This window comes from Periplaneta americana, chromosome 3 (assembly GCF_040183065.1).
Source record: "Periplaneta americana isolate PAMFEO1 chromosome 3, P.americana_PAMFEO1_priV1, whole genome shotgun sequence".
Taxonomy (NCBI): domain Eukaryota; kingdom Metazoa; phylum Arthropoda; class Insecta; order Blattodea; family Blattidae; genus Periplaneta; species Periplaneta americana.
In genome coordinates this window covers 172,960,778-172,977,221 of record NC_091119.1, presented here as the reverse complement: position 1 = coordinate 172,977,221, position 16,444 = coordinate 172,960,778, and the positions used below count along the sequence as shown (strand labels likewise).

Genomic DNA, 16,444 nt, shown 5'->3' with positions numbered 1-16,444 from the left:
AAGCTCAAAACATCTCAAAATAAAGTTTTCGTTTATTTCTGTAGGCAATACGTGCATCTCAAAATTGTAGAATCTAAAAAAAACACGAGACATTTAATAACTTCGAATTAAAAAAAAAATGTGCACTATAAAAATAATTTAAAATTTAAAATAAATAAAAATTAATGAAGTGTAGTGCATATAACAAAATATAGAAGCTACCATAATATTAAATTATGAGATAATAGCTAATTATTTAAAAGTATTATTTATGAAAATTAATATTTAATTATATTATTGCTATATATATTGACATTACAACATGGAAGGAGTTGTCAGCCCCATTTATTGCTCTGTTATAAAGGCAAACTGCATCTCTCCCCTGATGTATCAGCCGAGTAAATCTTACAAGAGTAATGTTTATGTAACTACGTTTGAGAAAATTTTCTACAAAAACTGAATTTTATCAACATCTGTATCCTGCTATTGTTGAAAAAAGAAAGTTAATTTTAGGAATAGCAGAGATATATTCGGCGTGGCAAGAAACGTCCAGCAAATTTTCCCTGAGGCCTTGATCGGGGACAAGGTTCTTTTACGTGCTGAATTCTACAACCCAGCCTTCTTGGCTTTACTTCCCTCCCAGAGGAAGTTCTAAGGATCTTATCACACTTCAAAATCCATCACTCGGCCATGTTATATCCAGCGAACATCAGACCTGAATGACATAGGCTACATTCAGGCAAAGAAGGTGAAGCGATATACAGATTTTGAGTACTTCTCTTGTAGAAATTTCTCTCCAATGCTTTTCAGACTTTATCTATGTTAAAGTTAATATAAATTAAAAAGAAAATACTGTACGGATGATTAATGGTCTAACTATGAATGAGTTATCAGGACTATAAGGAGGATCAGGGATCAAGTTTCAATAAAAAATATAAATTAGGTAAACTACAGTACCATTGTTAAGCTATGTAACAATCTGCAAAGATCATTCCTCCACCCAGGAAACATACAGGATATTAGGCCAGATTAAAACAAAATTATTTATTAGCGATACTTATCTCAAAATCAGAGTTGCTGGTAACAAGATATACAAATTATTCAGGAATTCTCTATCGCCATTGCCACAAGGAAACAATTATGTTAGGCCCTTAAAAATGAAAGGCTCTACTGATCTCATATTACAGAATTTCTTCATGTGGGAAAAGTCAAAGAACGAAGTGCATGAATACAATTCCACCTTTAGAGGAACTTATTGATTATAATATTACGAGAGGATTTTCACGATAAGCTCCCAAGAAATCTTTGAAGCATATTCTAACTTTTCGAGATACTGCTGGTTATGCCTAAATGCAGGAAGAGTACATTTCCAGTCAGAGCTATGGGATGGGTGAGTACCGTTGTTCATGAATTAATAAATACTCACTTTTATTCGAGTTTTATTAAGTGTTTTTATAGGGAATTCTATGGTTGTCACCAGAAAATTGTTGCATAGGTTAAAAATGAGACTGTGCATGTCAAACTGTTGAATTGAGTCAAAACAACTGAAATCAAATACTACCTCTGCAACATAATATCACAAAATAAAACTATGTACAGTGGTGGCAAAAAAATCGGATCGACCCTTGTAGCTGATTTCAGAGCCTTGTTCACTCCAGAGCACGATAGACAGGTAACTAAGACTTTCATGGTTCGAATCCTGCCTGGGAAGGAAACATTTTTTTTGTTCCTTATTCAAATTTATTCACAATACTTTTCGAGTGCAGAGATATTTTAGTACTTAATTAACTTATTATTCCCAGAACATGAATTTTACCAGCGATCGAAAAGTATTGGGAATAAATTTGAATAAGGAACAAAAAAAAAGTTTCCTTCCCAGGCAGTCTATTGTGCTCTGGAGTGAACAAGGCTATGAAATTAGTTACAAGGGTCGGTCCGGTTTTTTTTCCCCCTACTGTACAAAGAAAGATCTGAATGTCGCTTTAATATTAAAGAATGGTAGTGAAATTATGGGAATTATCATGACTTTCCATGGTCTATCTAATGGAATAAGGAATTCCTTTTACGTAAGCTGGGATTGCAGTGAAAGACCTGCCCTTGGACAGAGCAGTAGGAATGAATGAAGCTGGCATAAGGAGGAAAAAGAAGTAGGCCTATCATGACTCCCTTCTTAAAAATAAACTTTACTTTATTAATATAAGCTATACACAAATAGGTTTATATTCTTTACCTTGATGATCTCTTTCATCTTGCACTTAAGAGATTCATGTTCTTACCATATGGGATTCAAAACGTGTGGTATGTAAGCGTTGCACTTTGGATGAGAAATAAAAAAGTTGTAAAGCAAAATGTTCATCAACTGCCATTGGTGAAAGTCTGAAAAAATAGCCCGAAACAGGCATTTTGACTTTATTTTGCTTTTAACGTCGATTAAATTTATGTAATATAAAAAGAGCATTGGTACCGATTTGGGCTTACTTCCTTATTTTTAAAATACAAGGTGGCACTTTGGCCTTCTTAGGAATAAGCACATTTATTTAGAGTATAAATTCACATAAGCATTGAGAACAAAAGTTATAAGTGCATGACAGTCTTCATGCAATTTAGGACATGGAGAAACCCTAAGTCGGTACCAATAGCAAGAAGAATTAATGAAGGATGGATAGAACAGAGAAAAATTCTCTCCGGCACCGGGACTCGAACCCGGGTTTTCAGCTCTACGTACTGACGCTTTATCCACTAAGTCACACCGGATGCCAGTTCCGATGCTGGATCGAATCCCCTCAGTTTAAGTTCTAACTCTCAGTTTTCCCTTTGGTGGCCTACCCTCATGTACTGTGTCAGAGAATATGTGCCAGTGGCACAATGTCCAACATACTATGTAGGGTAAAGTTGCCTAATTCCGTGATACCCCTAATCCCGTAGTACATTTTTTAAATTGAATGTCAGTCCAAGCGTTGATGTTCGACCAAAACGCCAGACATCTTTCCCGAAAGAGTGCATCCTTCGCCTACTTTTGAGATATCGGTGACCTTTCTAGCAAGATACCCTATCCCAGGAGATTTAGTTAAAGAAAAGTATCACGGAATTAGGCAACTTTACCCTACAGAGGTGCACTCAATTTTTCCCTGTTCTATCCATCCTTCATCACATGATAACGCAGAATTCCTACACTGAAATATCATATGTAATTCGGTTCATCATAGTAATAAGAAGAATTAAATTTTACAATGAAATATTAAAGGATATCCACGGAGATAGAGAAAGGAGAAAAAGGGAAATTAGCAACATAAATATAATCATTGTTGTCTCAACAGAAAGAGAGAAAACGTATCTGAAAAACAGTGTCATGAATAAATATAAAAATATCTTTATTTAAATTAACAATACAATCACACAAAAACTGGAATGACATAGGCTGAAAGATCTAAATGTACAAAACATTAGACACTACTCTTAACACAGATGTCTACACAAAGTTTTACAGCAAAACTAGTAAATAGCAGCATATGTACTATTACATACACACTAAAACAAGCAGCCACGGAACCTGTCACAGTGATATGTTGTCTTCATGCTGCCACTCTGGAGACAGCCGTCGAGCTGCAATAAGATCAAAGATGTTAATCAACTGCAAAACGCCACACACCCAAAAATCTTATTAAATTCAATTTCATTTACTTAATTAATTAATGCATGGACATAATTTAACATGCTACTATGCTAACTATAAATTCGTTTAGTACTGCAATGAACAGTTTATTTTCAAAGTAAAGATGGAGGAAGTGTTTGTTATTTAAATGTTTACATCCGATAAGGATGTTGTTTTTTTAAATTAAATGTGGGGTGAGTAGTTTTTAATTATTTTAGTTGCGTCCGGATTTTAAATTTGGTTTTTGTTAAATGTTGGAAGTTAAGGGGGCCAAGGAATTTATAATTAGCATATAAAACAAAAATATATATCTGCTTTGTTGGAAACTACTTTGTTTTAGAAATTGAGCTGTTGGTTTACCTGGCATATTTTCGGTTCCAGACTCTGGGGCCAGAAGTTTTGTTTTAGTATGTTTTAAATGGCTGTGATTTACGTTAAGAGTGACCTGGTGAAGTCTAAAATAGGTTTCAATAACATTAAATTATTACAAAATTATTTCACATATTTCTACAGACAACAGCTTTATTTGGGGCGAAAAGGTTTCACAATGTAATAATCAAAGAAACTTACAAGTAATGCTTTTGAGAAATTAAAATTGTTTGAAACAAATTAAGGTATTGTTACATTTCAATCTATTCTACGAGTAATTATTATTATTATAATATTATTTTATAGTTTTTTAAAAGACATATAAATACCTAGATCCAATTTGATGGAGACACAGTTATTTATGTGTTCAGTTGGGATTTGGGTTTTACAATCATGAAAATATCCACTTGGGGCAGCCAAGTACATTTAAGCTATACACTACTATCGCAGTTATTTCTTGTTTTTAAGTTTCACACAGATTCTTGGACTTGCTGTCATTTTTTTTAATATTAGCTTCAAAGGAAGGTCAATCATTTTAAAAAAAGGTTGGTGGTTTTCATTGAAACTACAAATTATTAAATTGCTGTCCCTTAGTACTCGTAAGTTAGCCCTCCACCTGGGGGTTGATTAAGAATGTTGAGCCATTTTCTTACACATCTACAATATAGAGTAGTGGTTATTTAGAGAACATCTATCAGAAAACACAGTGGCTAGTCACATGAGGAAGCTTAGTGGCTCAATTAGCTTCATTAAGGTGGAACAGCCAAAACACTTCTAAAAACTCAACATCCGCATCTTCTTCAACACATACAACACTGCTGTATGACAAAGTACCTCCTACGCTATCTACTTGTACATAATATATAAACTACTTATTTTAAAATATAAGTTGACAAAGTAAAAAATTAAACAACACAGAAGCACATGTATTATAAACATACATAATTATTTTCCTTAATTTAAATGTTATAATTATTATTTAATCGCTAAATGAACAACATTTCTGTTATGAAACCCATTTACTTTGCATTTCCTCTGATTTTAACATAGTTGTTCCACCTTAATTTGCATCAATAAATTTTCCCAGTAAGAAATGCCAATCCTTGAAAACCTAACATCGGCACATCACCCCATCCTGCCTTCGATATCTGTCATCAAAGGTTTTTTGAAACATATTCAAGTACTGGTATATTTTACTGACAGAACTAGATTGCATGCCAAGGTTTGGCACCAATAAACAAACTAAATATTAATATTATGAATAATAGTAATAATAAAAAAACTGACTTCTGCAACTCATGTGTATAAGGTTCCAGGTTCATGTGAGGGTCTGTTTGTGCTGCTTGGAATGTCACCATCCACATGAAAAATCAAGGTTGGGTTACATGTCGAGAAATTTCATTTTTAAATCTAATATCGGAGTTCCTATCTCCATTTTCTTGTGTTAATTTGTTTTCTTAATCATTTACCCTTTCCTGTCGTGATTGTCTTTCCAGTTATTTTTGGGTTGGTCCTATGATTATTATGTAGGGACAAAGTTCAAAATTATGTCGAAATCTTTTTACACGCAAATTATAAGTCATTGTTAAATCATATTAAACAAGGATTATGGCTCGAGGAGCAATTAAAATATTTTCACTTTTCTTTTGATAAGGATTTACCAAATATTAACACGTGGAAGGACGGATTAAAGGGGAACTAAAAAACACATAACTGAACATATGCACAAAACGTGGAGAATAAGCATGTGAAATAATGAAGAGACAGATTTCCCCATGGTGTGTAGACAAAAGCTGATGAAAACTGACACTGATACACTTCCACTCCATTTTAGGTTGTTTATAATCTTCACTGTCACGATTATTCATTTTTTCTCTGTTGAATTTAATTGAAATTTGGGCAGCTTCACTCACATCTTGCGTCATCGTAGAACATCTCAAACACACAAGAGCAGAGCGGAGCAGGGAGGGGGAGGTGCCGGAGCCGCCCCCGCCCTTCCGCTGTTGTCACTGAGGGTGGGACAGCAGCAGCCGCCGCTGCCGCCACTGCTGCTGCTATTGGTGCAGGTGGTGCCGGGCTGGCCCCATTACTTGGTCGGGCGGGTGTAGGGTGCCGGGCGGAATCGGGAGCGGTCCGTGGCGACCCCTGATGCTGCCGGCGCTTTGAATCCTTTCCATCGGTTGCCGGTCTCGTCTGCGAGCAAGAGGGTCGGACAAACAGAGAGCGAAAACAACTACAGTTCACTGCGCACACCGCTTCAAATTTCATTCAGAGCTTAAGTTGCTTGTACACGAACAATTTCTCTTCAAATTCAATACTTTACAGGTAAACTTATCAAAGATTGATCAATATTAAAAAAAGATTTGTCAAAGACTGTTTAATATTGCTAAAGATTTGACAAGATTTAGAAAATGACGTCATTAAAGTTCATTCAAACCTACATACGTCTACTTACCAAATATTACCATATCAATACCTAAATCCTCTGAAGAACAACTAGCCTATTGACTTACGGTCTTACTAATAAAACTCTATATACAGGCGTTTAAGTGTTTTATACTTATACAATGAGTAGCTCGTTTATAAGTCGTGTGTAAATTCCTTACTAATAATCACTACATACGTCGTGTATAACAGTATAGGGGAGAGTCGGGTAGTATCGGACATCGTGTAATATCGGACAGTGAGTTTCTTTCATCTACCACACGATGATAGTACCTGATTGACATGGTTACGTTTCTGTAATGTCGCATAGAGAAACGTAACCATGCCATTCAGGTACTACCATATGGTGGTATGGTGGTGGTATGAAAGAAACGCACTGTCCGATATTACCCGATGTCCGGTACTACCCGACTCTCCCCTAACTGTTACACAGCTACGTCATAGTTTCGTCATTACTTCATTACGAAATAGAATATCTGAGGTTCTCTATTGCATCCGGTAGAGTGCTCTAGTGTGCCGTATTAAGTATCGATAGTACACCTGGTTCTGATCGATTACCACACTATATTTTGGTCGAAGAGTACAAGCTACAGCAATATTATTCTAATTATTCTGTGCTCTTTGGTTTGTTCTTCTGTGGTTACAAGGCAACCATCATCATAAAATGACAGTCGATACAAACAGCCGTTAGAGGGGCGGCCATTTTTCTCTCTATATACAACGCTTAAACAAGGGGTTTCGTGTATATAACTACTGCAAGGCAATTCCCATTGCATAGTTACAGACTGTTTATACATCCATCGCTTATGCATGGTTTATTAGTAACGTTTTCTGTCTCAGCTCTGAATAAGTCTCGTATAAAATTATACACGGTTTATTATTAAGACCGTTAACCACAGGTTCATTGCCGCCCTCGGTCCCTATTCACAGCAAGATTAAGCCGGTCCCTAGCATCATATTCCACCTCCCTGAAATACATTTTAATATTATTTTCCCATCTACGTCTCGACCTCCCCTAAAGTCTTTTTCCCTCAGGTCTCCCAACTAACACTCTATATGCATTTCTGGATTCACCCATACGTGCTACATGCCCTGCCCACCTCAAACATCTGGATTTAATCCTGATTATGTCAGATGAAGAATACAATGCGTGCAGGCCTCGTTGCGCTGTTCTCCAACCAGGAGATCAACCGTGAAAGGAATGTGTTTACTATTGCGTCATCTATTGGAACGAAGTAGATAGATAATATTACCGCTATAACGTCAGTTTAAAAACCATGCGCTCTCCTGCATATGTTATTTCATGTATGGAGAGATTAAAAGACCAGGAGATTAACAGTGATCTAATTTTGTGACTAGGGTAGTATCAATATGTGTGCATCAATGTTATGGTTTGTGCTGTGAGAGCTAGCAAATAGAGATAAGAGTACCCACGTGTGTGACCTTATGACATCTTATGACATCAACATTCATTCACAGAATTACCCCGCTTCGTTTCATTCCCCAAAGACTTTCTCGTGGTTGGAGTACAGTACATCTACTTACCAAATATTACACTATCAATACCTAAATCCTCTGAAGAAGAACTAGCCTATAGACTTACTCACAAAAGGCTTTTAAATAATTCGCAAGTTCATTGCCGCCCTCGGTCCCTATCCATAGCAAGATTAAGCCACTCCCTAGCATCATATCCCATCTCCCTCAAATACATTTTAAAATTATTTTCTCATCTACGTCTCGAACCCCCCCCCCCAAAATCTTTTTCCCTCAGGTCTCTCAACTAACACACTATATGCATTTCTGGATTCGCCCATACGTGCTACATGCTATGCCCATCTCAAACGTCTGGATTTAATCTTGATTATGTCAGATGAATACAATGCGTGCAGGCCTTGTTGCGTAATCTTCTCCATTCTCCTGCAACTTCATCCCCATCAGCTCCAAATATTTTCCTAAGCACCTTACTCTCAAACGCCCGTAACCTCTGTTCCTCTCTCTAAGTGAGAGTATAAGTTTCACAACTATACAGAGTAACCGTTAATATAACTTTTTTTTAAATAAATTTTAACTTTCAGTTCTTTTGAAAGCAGACTGAATGGCAAAAGCTTCTCAACCGAATAGTAGCACGCATCTCCCATATCTAAGCTACAGACTACTGGACAATAAGTATTACTTAGAGACGTTTTCACAAACGCCGGTAAATTTACCTGCCGTCCTTGTTTCCTAAAATTCGGTTAATAACATTATCTCCGATAACACTCAACTCTTGTGTTTATCGCATCATTTATGACCGTAGTTCTCTAAAATCTAGATTTTGTTTCAGTTCACTATGATCTTCAAAATTTTTGAGCTTGAAACTACCACTATTTATGTGGTAGGCTTACTGCTCGAAACGATGCAATCTTGGAAGAATAACTGAAAATAGCAACAGTGAAAGTAAATGAATTTGAGTATTTCGACGGTGTAGTTAAATTATAAAGACAGAAGAACTATAGCGTTGAAAAAAGAAGAAAGAGGCCTAACATGACATACCGTGAGAAAGAACTATTAATAGAAGTCGCACAAAAACACATAAATGTGATTCAAAACAAAAAATTGGAGTTACAATAAAAATCATTATAGTCATCAAAATATAATAGCACGTTCGTTTATCCATCCCTGCATTCTTGGTCACATTCATCGTCACTATCATGTTTCCTGGTGTTTATCAGGTGAATAAAATATAAACCAAAATGATGTTACAAAACAAAGATAATTATATTGGTGACACACAAAATAAACGTTATCGTAGTTTTGCGATCCAGAACCCTAGATAAAATAATGATCGGCGTTCGTTAAAACGGCCCTTAACTGTACAGACCCAGAAACAAATTTGGGCCAACCTAATTTTCCAAGTTTTAGTTATGACAAACTGCGCATGCTCAGTAAGCACTGTAAGCACGGTACGTTATAACTTGAACTTGGAAAATTCAGGTGGCCCAAATTTGTTTCTGAGTTTGTACGTTCCACTAAAACGAAAGATATTACGATTGCATGTTGTTTTAAAACATATGTGCGATTCGTATTTGCATAGGTTATACATTAAATCTCCATTAAAAATATATGTAGGCCTATTTGTAAGCCTACTTATCTCCAGACATCTGCCTTACAATTTCTTCACATGCATTATTTTTTGTCTTTTGTTGTAGTGTTCCATAGAATTCATGTAATTGAATTAAATCGTAAACAACTTCTCTTGGCCAAGACGCCATGTTTTTCATAGTTCTGGGCACCATAATATTTTCGAATCCAATTGGTAAATTCCTTCAAAGATGGGCAAGTCTTCGATCCACTTCAGCATGTTCTTATTTACTTCCAAGACAATCAAAGACTTTTAAAACATGTAAGAAATTTGACAATAAAACTTGTAAAGTATAGGCAAGTCTTGAAAATCTTGTGAAACATTGAATTCGACGAAAATTTGATCGTGTACAGCAGTCTTACATACTATCAAGGAACTGTGAGTGCATTAATCTTTCCATTCATTTGACCTCAGTAAAGAGTCCTACAACTGCGACTTCATGCACTTATGTTCTTCCAACTACTTACAAATTCCATTTTGACTAAAATTAGGCCTATATGTTACATCTAATATAGGGCTCTTACTGAACTAATGAAAAAGTAAGTCTTATTGTTAGGGACTAGATTTTTAAATACTAAAAGTTAAAAATGATACCGAGTATACTTCAGTGAATGCAATTAGAACCGTTTTGAAGCCTTGTACACAATAGGAAAACGGATCTAGTAAAGAGCGTTTGCTAATTTATAAATAACGGTTCACACCGCGTTGGAAAGCGAGCATCGCCGAGTGTAGCCTCCACAAAGTATATGAGAGCGAAAGTTGTGGCCAATTGCAATGAATGGCGCGAATTTCGTCAATTAAACAGTGAACACGGAGTAACATCATTCGATTGGTTACCGCTTTCAAACCCAGCGGTATTCATACCAGAGGAGTTGGAATATTACTTTCTAGTTAAACTACTAGCTTTTAGAACCTAAAAATCCTGTCTCTACTCGTTATTAATTGGCCTTCGTGAAGAGGTAGATTTTTTAAACTGCATGTCGCATTCCGAAGAAGCTTCCACTAATGACGAGAAAAATAAAATTACAAATTAAAAAAGAACTGAGATTCGACGAAGAGTGAGATTACTCTAACTTTCAGGATATTGCTAGAGAGAATGTTTTGCTCACATTTATAAGAAAATGTTTTTGTTTGAACGTACTTGGTAATTGACTGAAAAACGCGACCTACTTATAATTGCAATAATAACTTCGTTTATAATTTTTTACAACTCTTCATTTCGCATTAATTATGGCCACTTATTTAAAGGTAATAAATTGTTTCTTTGATGGTTTCCAATGACAGAGTATCAAAAGGTAAATGTTTGTTAGAATTATATGAGAATTTATTGAAAGATACAAGTTTTGTTATAGCCTATTAATAATTTATCAACAGTAATCTCACTAGAGGTTTTGATTTATCTAGAGAAAATCAAAACTCGAGTGGGATTTAATTGACTATTACACGATTAGTAGAGAGTATATAAAGATTACAAGAAATAAAGTACTCTAATGCAATAAAATATTAAATGGCTTACTAAAATCATATTTCACTAATGTTAGCTTCACCAAAACGTTTGAACGGAGCCACTATTTTCAATTGATTGTCCATACGGTAAACAAATGACAATCGCAAAGCATGATTTATATTACCGTAAAGAAGTTGCAGTTTGATATGTTGGTAAACAAATAATAGGGAGGTGATAAAAACAAACAAATGCTACGAAAGTGATAAAATTGTGCGATAAGCAGCCATGATTGGTTGAAAGATGTCCGATCGTACCGTTTTATTGGTCAAAAGTAGTATGACGTAGTAAAAGTGTAATACTCAGAATAAATGATTCTTATAAATGCAGATTGGGAAGAAAAAAAGTATGGTAACGTATCGACGTCTTAATTTCTAGAAAGAAAAACAATCAAAACGATTAACAGAAAAATGGAGAAATTTTGGTGGCGAAAACGGGATTATTAGAAGAGAGTCCTTGCCCATTTCCCCAATTCAATTTTTACTTGAACTAGGCTTGAGCCTTTGGAGTGGAAAAAATCATATATCAATGGACGGTTTAAAATCCGAAATATTCACAATTAGGAACTGTGAAAAAAGCAAGAAATGTCAATTCCTCCAATGACAGAGATTTAACGGGGTGGGGTGGGGGGCATATAACTTTACTACTACTCAAAAAGGTAAAACGCACAAATTTACAGGAAGAAATAACCGTTTCGTCAATTCACAAACTGAGGAACTTGAACATTATATTTTAATTGTTAATTTTGAAAATTAAACGTCTGCCTATGGTAACATCCACGGGTTGCCGCTGTAAACAATATCTGTCGCTGTAACAAAGAGGGCTAACCACCAGTGTGATCTAAGTGTTGGAGAGCGCAACTCGTCTTTGGAGACTGCGATTGGGCGTTCCTAATTGGGCTGATTACCTGGTTGAATTTTTACTCGAGAGTTTCCTCCAACACTAATACGAATATCAGGTAATCCCATAATGAAAATTTCCACTCACGTAGCCAACACACAATTTTGCTACCACTAACAGCGGAACTCGTACTGGATCATTAAAAAAAAAGATTGAAGAAGGATTGGGGGAAAGGAATAAATAAAATAATACGATTTACGTTAAACCCTTTTGTAAAAGTAATCACACAGTTGACGGAACTGTGAGATAAAAATACCTGTTTTACGAGACAAAATTAATGCACAGAAGTTCCTTTCGCAATAATTTACTATTGTAATAACTATTCCTATTGTTTCTCTGGAGCATAGAGTTAATAAATAAAATCGAAGATAGTTATGGGATGTCCAGTACCGCGTCAGTTTAAAAGCATGATTCCCACGTTCTAGGAAATAATTTGAAACACAATTTACATTTGCTATATGCAGCAAGCTTTGAGATACTCCAGAACTGTCAGTTCCCTTGCTTATGTAACTTCTTATCTTCGTTTATTGATCAATCAGTGGTTTTAATTTATTATAACATTTTTACAATCTGAAAACTACGTATCATGTAAGTCATAATAATGGGATATCTACTCGGACCTGAAAGATGTGTTCCCGTAAGTCACATTTTTGTGAGCACTTACAGTACTGGCATGAATTTTTTTAACGTACTTAGTCCTTCCGCGAGTACATTCCAAAATATTATACGCGACTGAATAATTTCAAGGAAAAATTGTTCCGGGGCCGGATATCGGTTCCGGGACCCTTCGCTTAGCGCTCGAATGCTCTCCCGACTGAGCTACCGCAGGAATTATACATGACACCGTCACCCGGCCCCGGAACAATTTTTTCCTTGAAATTATTCAAACCTGCTTTACAGGGAGCTACTACATGAAAGCCAGATTTGCATAATATATTCGTTATTGGAGGTAGGTTAACAGAAAGCCGCAATTTAAGTCACACAGTATTGGTGTGCACTGAAAGTTGGGTTCTGGCGTCCTGTCAGCCCATTTGAGTTGTGTGGATATAAATGGAAAATTGTGACGGTGTCGGGTAGCTCAGTCGGGAGAGCATTTGTGCGCTAATCGAAGGGTCCCGGGATTGATACCCGGCCCCGGAACAATTTTTCCTTGAAATTATTCACACCTGCTTTACAGGGAGCTACTACCTGAAAGCCAGATTTGAATATTATATGCGACTGTAGTGCCAGAATTGTGAAACGGCAAAAAAGGTAACGGGGAATGAATAACGAAACATTTTTCCCTTTATACAGTGAGATCCAACGAGCAGTGGAGTTCCCATCCACAGAAACAAGGCCACGAATGTTGTGGGAACGTGTGGAGGGGATCCCTACCATAATCCCTACCATCAGTCTACAGCCTAGTTCGGTGGAGAGCGGATGTATTGGTCGCGTGTTGTGTTCACTGTGACATTATTTAAGGCGCTCAGCCCACAAATGCCCCAACCCACAAAATTTGTACATCGACTTTAGTGCTCGTCATATTGTTCTCTTTAAAGTGTAAATCGATCTAAAGAACATTCCCAGTTTTCCCACGAGATTTCAGCATAAGTTTCGTTTATACAGGGACATCATTTTATTTTTACTAACATTTTTAATGTTAACCTGGCTATATCTTTGGATTAAAGGTCTAGAACCGGAAACACTGCTTGCTCCCCCTTCCAAGACTGGAGTTCGATGATACTGGAGTAAATTCCAAATCACTTTACTAGGTATAGGAGAGAAGAAAAGTAATTCATCCATTTATGTAAACTAGGAAATATCGCAATTTTGAGTTTGATAATTTTCATTAGGTTTCTGTTTAATCAAAATAGAGTACTGTATTAACACTTAGTGTTTTTACTCACGAATTGAGCTATCCATTCGGACGTATTCATTATGTAGTGTACTGTATATTGTAATGTTACAGCACATTAGCGTACAATATACAGAATGAAGTTAAATTGACAAATAATCACAATGTGGTTATTTAAACACATTTTTGAAAATGGTGGCCGTTCATTTCGATACAGGCTTCAGTTCTCTTGTGCATATTATCGCACTATAAAATATTGTACCTAATTTCAATTACCAGTTTCGTCCTTCGTACGAGTAACTCATGTTGAAATAATTCTGTACCTACTCTATAAAAAAGTAGCTTAGGCCTACGTACTGTAAATTCAATCTTCACTTCTGCCCGATCCGAAAAGATAAAATTACTCAGACATGCTATCTACTGTCCGTTCAAATGGTTTTGTCGCAGGGTCGTAGAAAGGGGGAGGGGAAATCACGTGACAGTTAATTACTTAACGAGGCCTTTCTATTTAAGTTATTTTAAACAGTTGTATAATATTAAGTAGACGTCCAATTCCTAACTGAAATTAATGTTTTCAGAAAAGAGCTAAGACAGCCCAGCTACTAGACTTTACAGAGGGGCGAACAGAAGCAGGTGGGATAAACCGGGATGCGACGTAGGCAAACGGAAGACAGTACCTGTGCGAAAATATGATTCAATATTGAAAGCTCTTTAGTCACTGGAAAACGCGAACATATTTCTGGAACGTACTATACTCACAAACTCAGTACTGCATACGCGACCTCGGTTCTGTGTGGAGAATGGTTGGACATTTACTAGTAGAGAGGGTGGGAGTGAAGTATATTAAAAAACTCAGGTACAATAAAAATTTAAATAAAAATGAAATGAAGTCCCTGTATTATCGCATTTCGCGCACTGTTACAAAGAGGTGAAGTGGAAATATAATTTTGTCGATTGGACCATTTGTGTGATGAGCGCCTCATTTGTCCGTGTTTGGAAAATAAAGTGGTCATGATTCGAAAACGGGTCGGAGCACCACAGGAATATGCTGATACAATATATTTCAATGTAGCTTAAAGAATTTTCATTCTGGAAGATTTCGTGAGAAAAGGTACAAGAAACTGAAGCGACGATTCAGATAAGAATACCAGGAAACAAGACTTCCTTCACAATCGTACATTTATAAACTTCTTCGTAAATGGTGATCGACGGGATCTGTGCAAAATACTGTTGCAAAAAACTTATGGGCGAAAAGTTTTAAAAACATTCTAGTGAGCTTGGAATCGAGCCCCAAAAAATCTTACAAGCGGTGGGTAGTTACTTCGATCAATACCTTTAAATTTGCTAAATAGGCCTAATGCCATATTTAATTTATTTATTAACTTCGCATGTTTATTTATTAATTTAATGAGCAGTAATAAAACAAGATGGCTGACGGTAGACTTCACTTTTCGTTGGATCTCCTTTATAGTTCAAGCTTCCAATTTAGCTTATTTTCAGCGATCTTTTGAAAAGAATAATAGTTTTTTTTAAGAAAGATTTATTATTGACAGACAGAAGACATCGTCGCAAAGGCCTTCTGCCTCCAAATTACAGAAAATGGAGCGTTTGAAAACTGGATATTAGCCAAGTTTAATAGAAATCCACTTTCTGGTAACGATATATAAACGATACATTTATAATTTGGCCATACGGTTTGGAGATAGCAAACTTGTTTCCACTCAACTAACACAATTCTCAACATCCTAGTACAAAAATAATATTCGAATAAGAATTCATTTTGAAGCAGCAAGACCAATACAAATGCGAGGATATACGCTAATACTGAGGTGACAGCGGCTTTTTGTCTGAAGGAACTGAAAGAGCGGAGAATTCAAAAGTTACACCTACTCGATTTCAAGTAGAAACAAGATACAAATTATATTAAATTTCTTATGCACTCAAAATTTAAGTCCTTTGTAAAATCTATTTGTGTAATTAAAAAGATACTACAAATTATGTTTTAATTAATCAACTGGCTTAATATAATGTGTGCAACACAAAAGAAAACACTTTCTTTGTTACTGATACTGAGGCTATTTAATTAAAATACATTCCTCGGGGGGGGGGGGGAATTACTATATATCTGCGGTGCTTGGGAAAAGTAACATCAGTCAGTTTCCACAAACCTTTTTTGATAATTTATTGACAACTTACGGAACATCTTGTCGCTTGGAAAAAATACATAAGTATTTCTCCCATTACAATAATTGATACAGAAAAAAATCAAATCGACATAAGTTGTCAATAAATTATCAAAAAAGGTTTGTGGAAACTGACTTATGTCACTTTTCCCGAGCACTGCATATATACATGCGAAATTTATTTAATGTAATAAATTATATTCTAAAAAGACATTCAAAGACTTAAGTAATACATTTCAAATGATCAAGTATTTACTTTTACACTAATTATAACTGAGAAAGATGCAAGTGAAACGAATTACACAGACTGATTACATAAAAAGAACATAATTTAAAAAAGAAAAGCATTCAACATTCCACATTGCAGCATGCGATGAAAAGCATTTCTACAGCTCAAAACAAACACAATATGAAGAACACAAGACATCCATAAATCGTAGTTACAGTTATTTTGTGA

The 16,444-nt window shown here is 35.8% G+C and overlaps 1 protein-coding gene across 3 annotated transcripts in view; it reads right to left on the bottom strand.

The window, feature by feature from the left end:
* Positions 1–3,333: 3,333 nt before the first annotated feature.
* The window catches only part of LOC138696838 (KH domain-containing, RNA-binding, signal transduction-associated protein 2-like), a 638,287-nt gene continuing 625,176 nt past the window's right edge, over positions 3,334–16,444 (bottom strand). For 2 of the 3 annotated variants that reach the window (XM_069822283.1, XM_069822284.1), the window contains exon 6: positions 4,136–6,193. In XM_069822283.1, the coding sequence (XP_069678384.1) occupies positions 6,087–6,193 (107 nt within the window). In that variant the 3' untranslated portion in view covers positions 4,136–6,086. Of the gene's footprint in view, positions 3,583–4,135; positions 6,194–16,444 lie in introns of those variants that run through there. The other variant, XR_011331474.1, reaches the window with a different exon arrangement.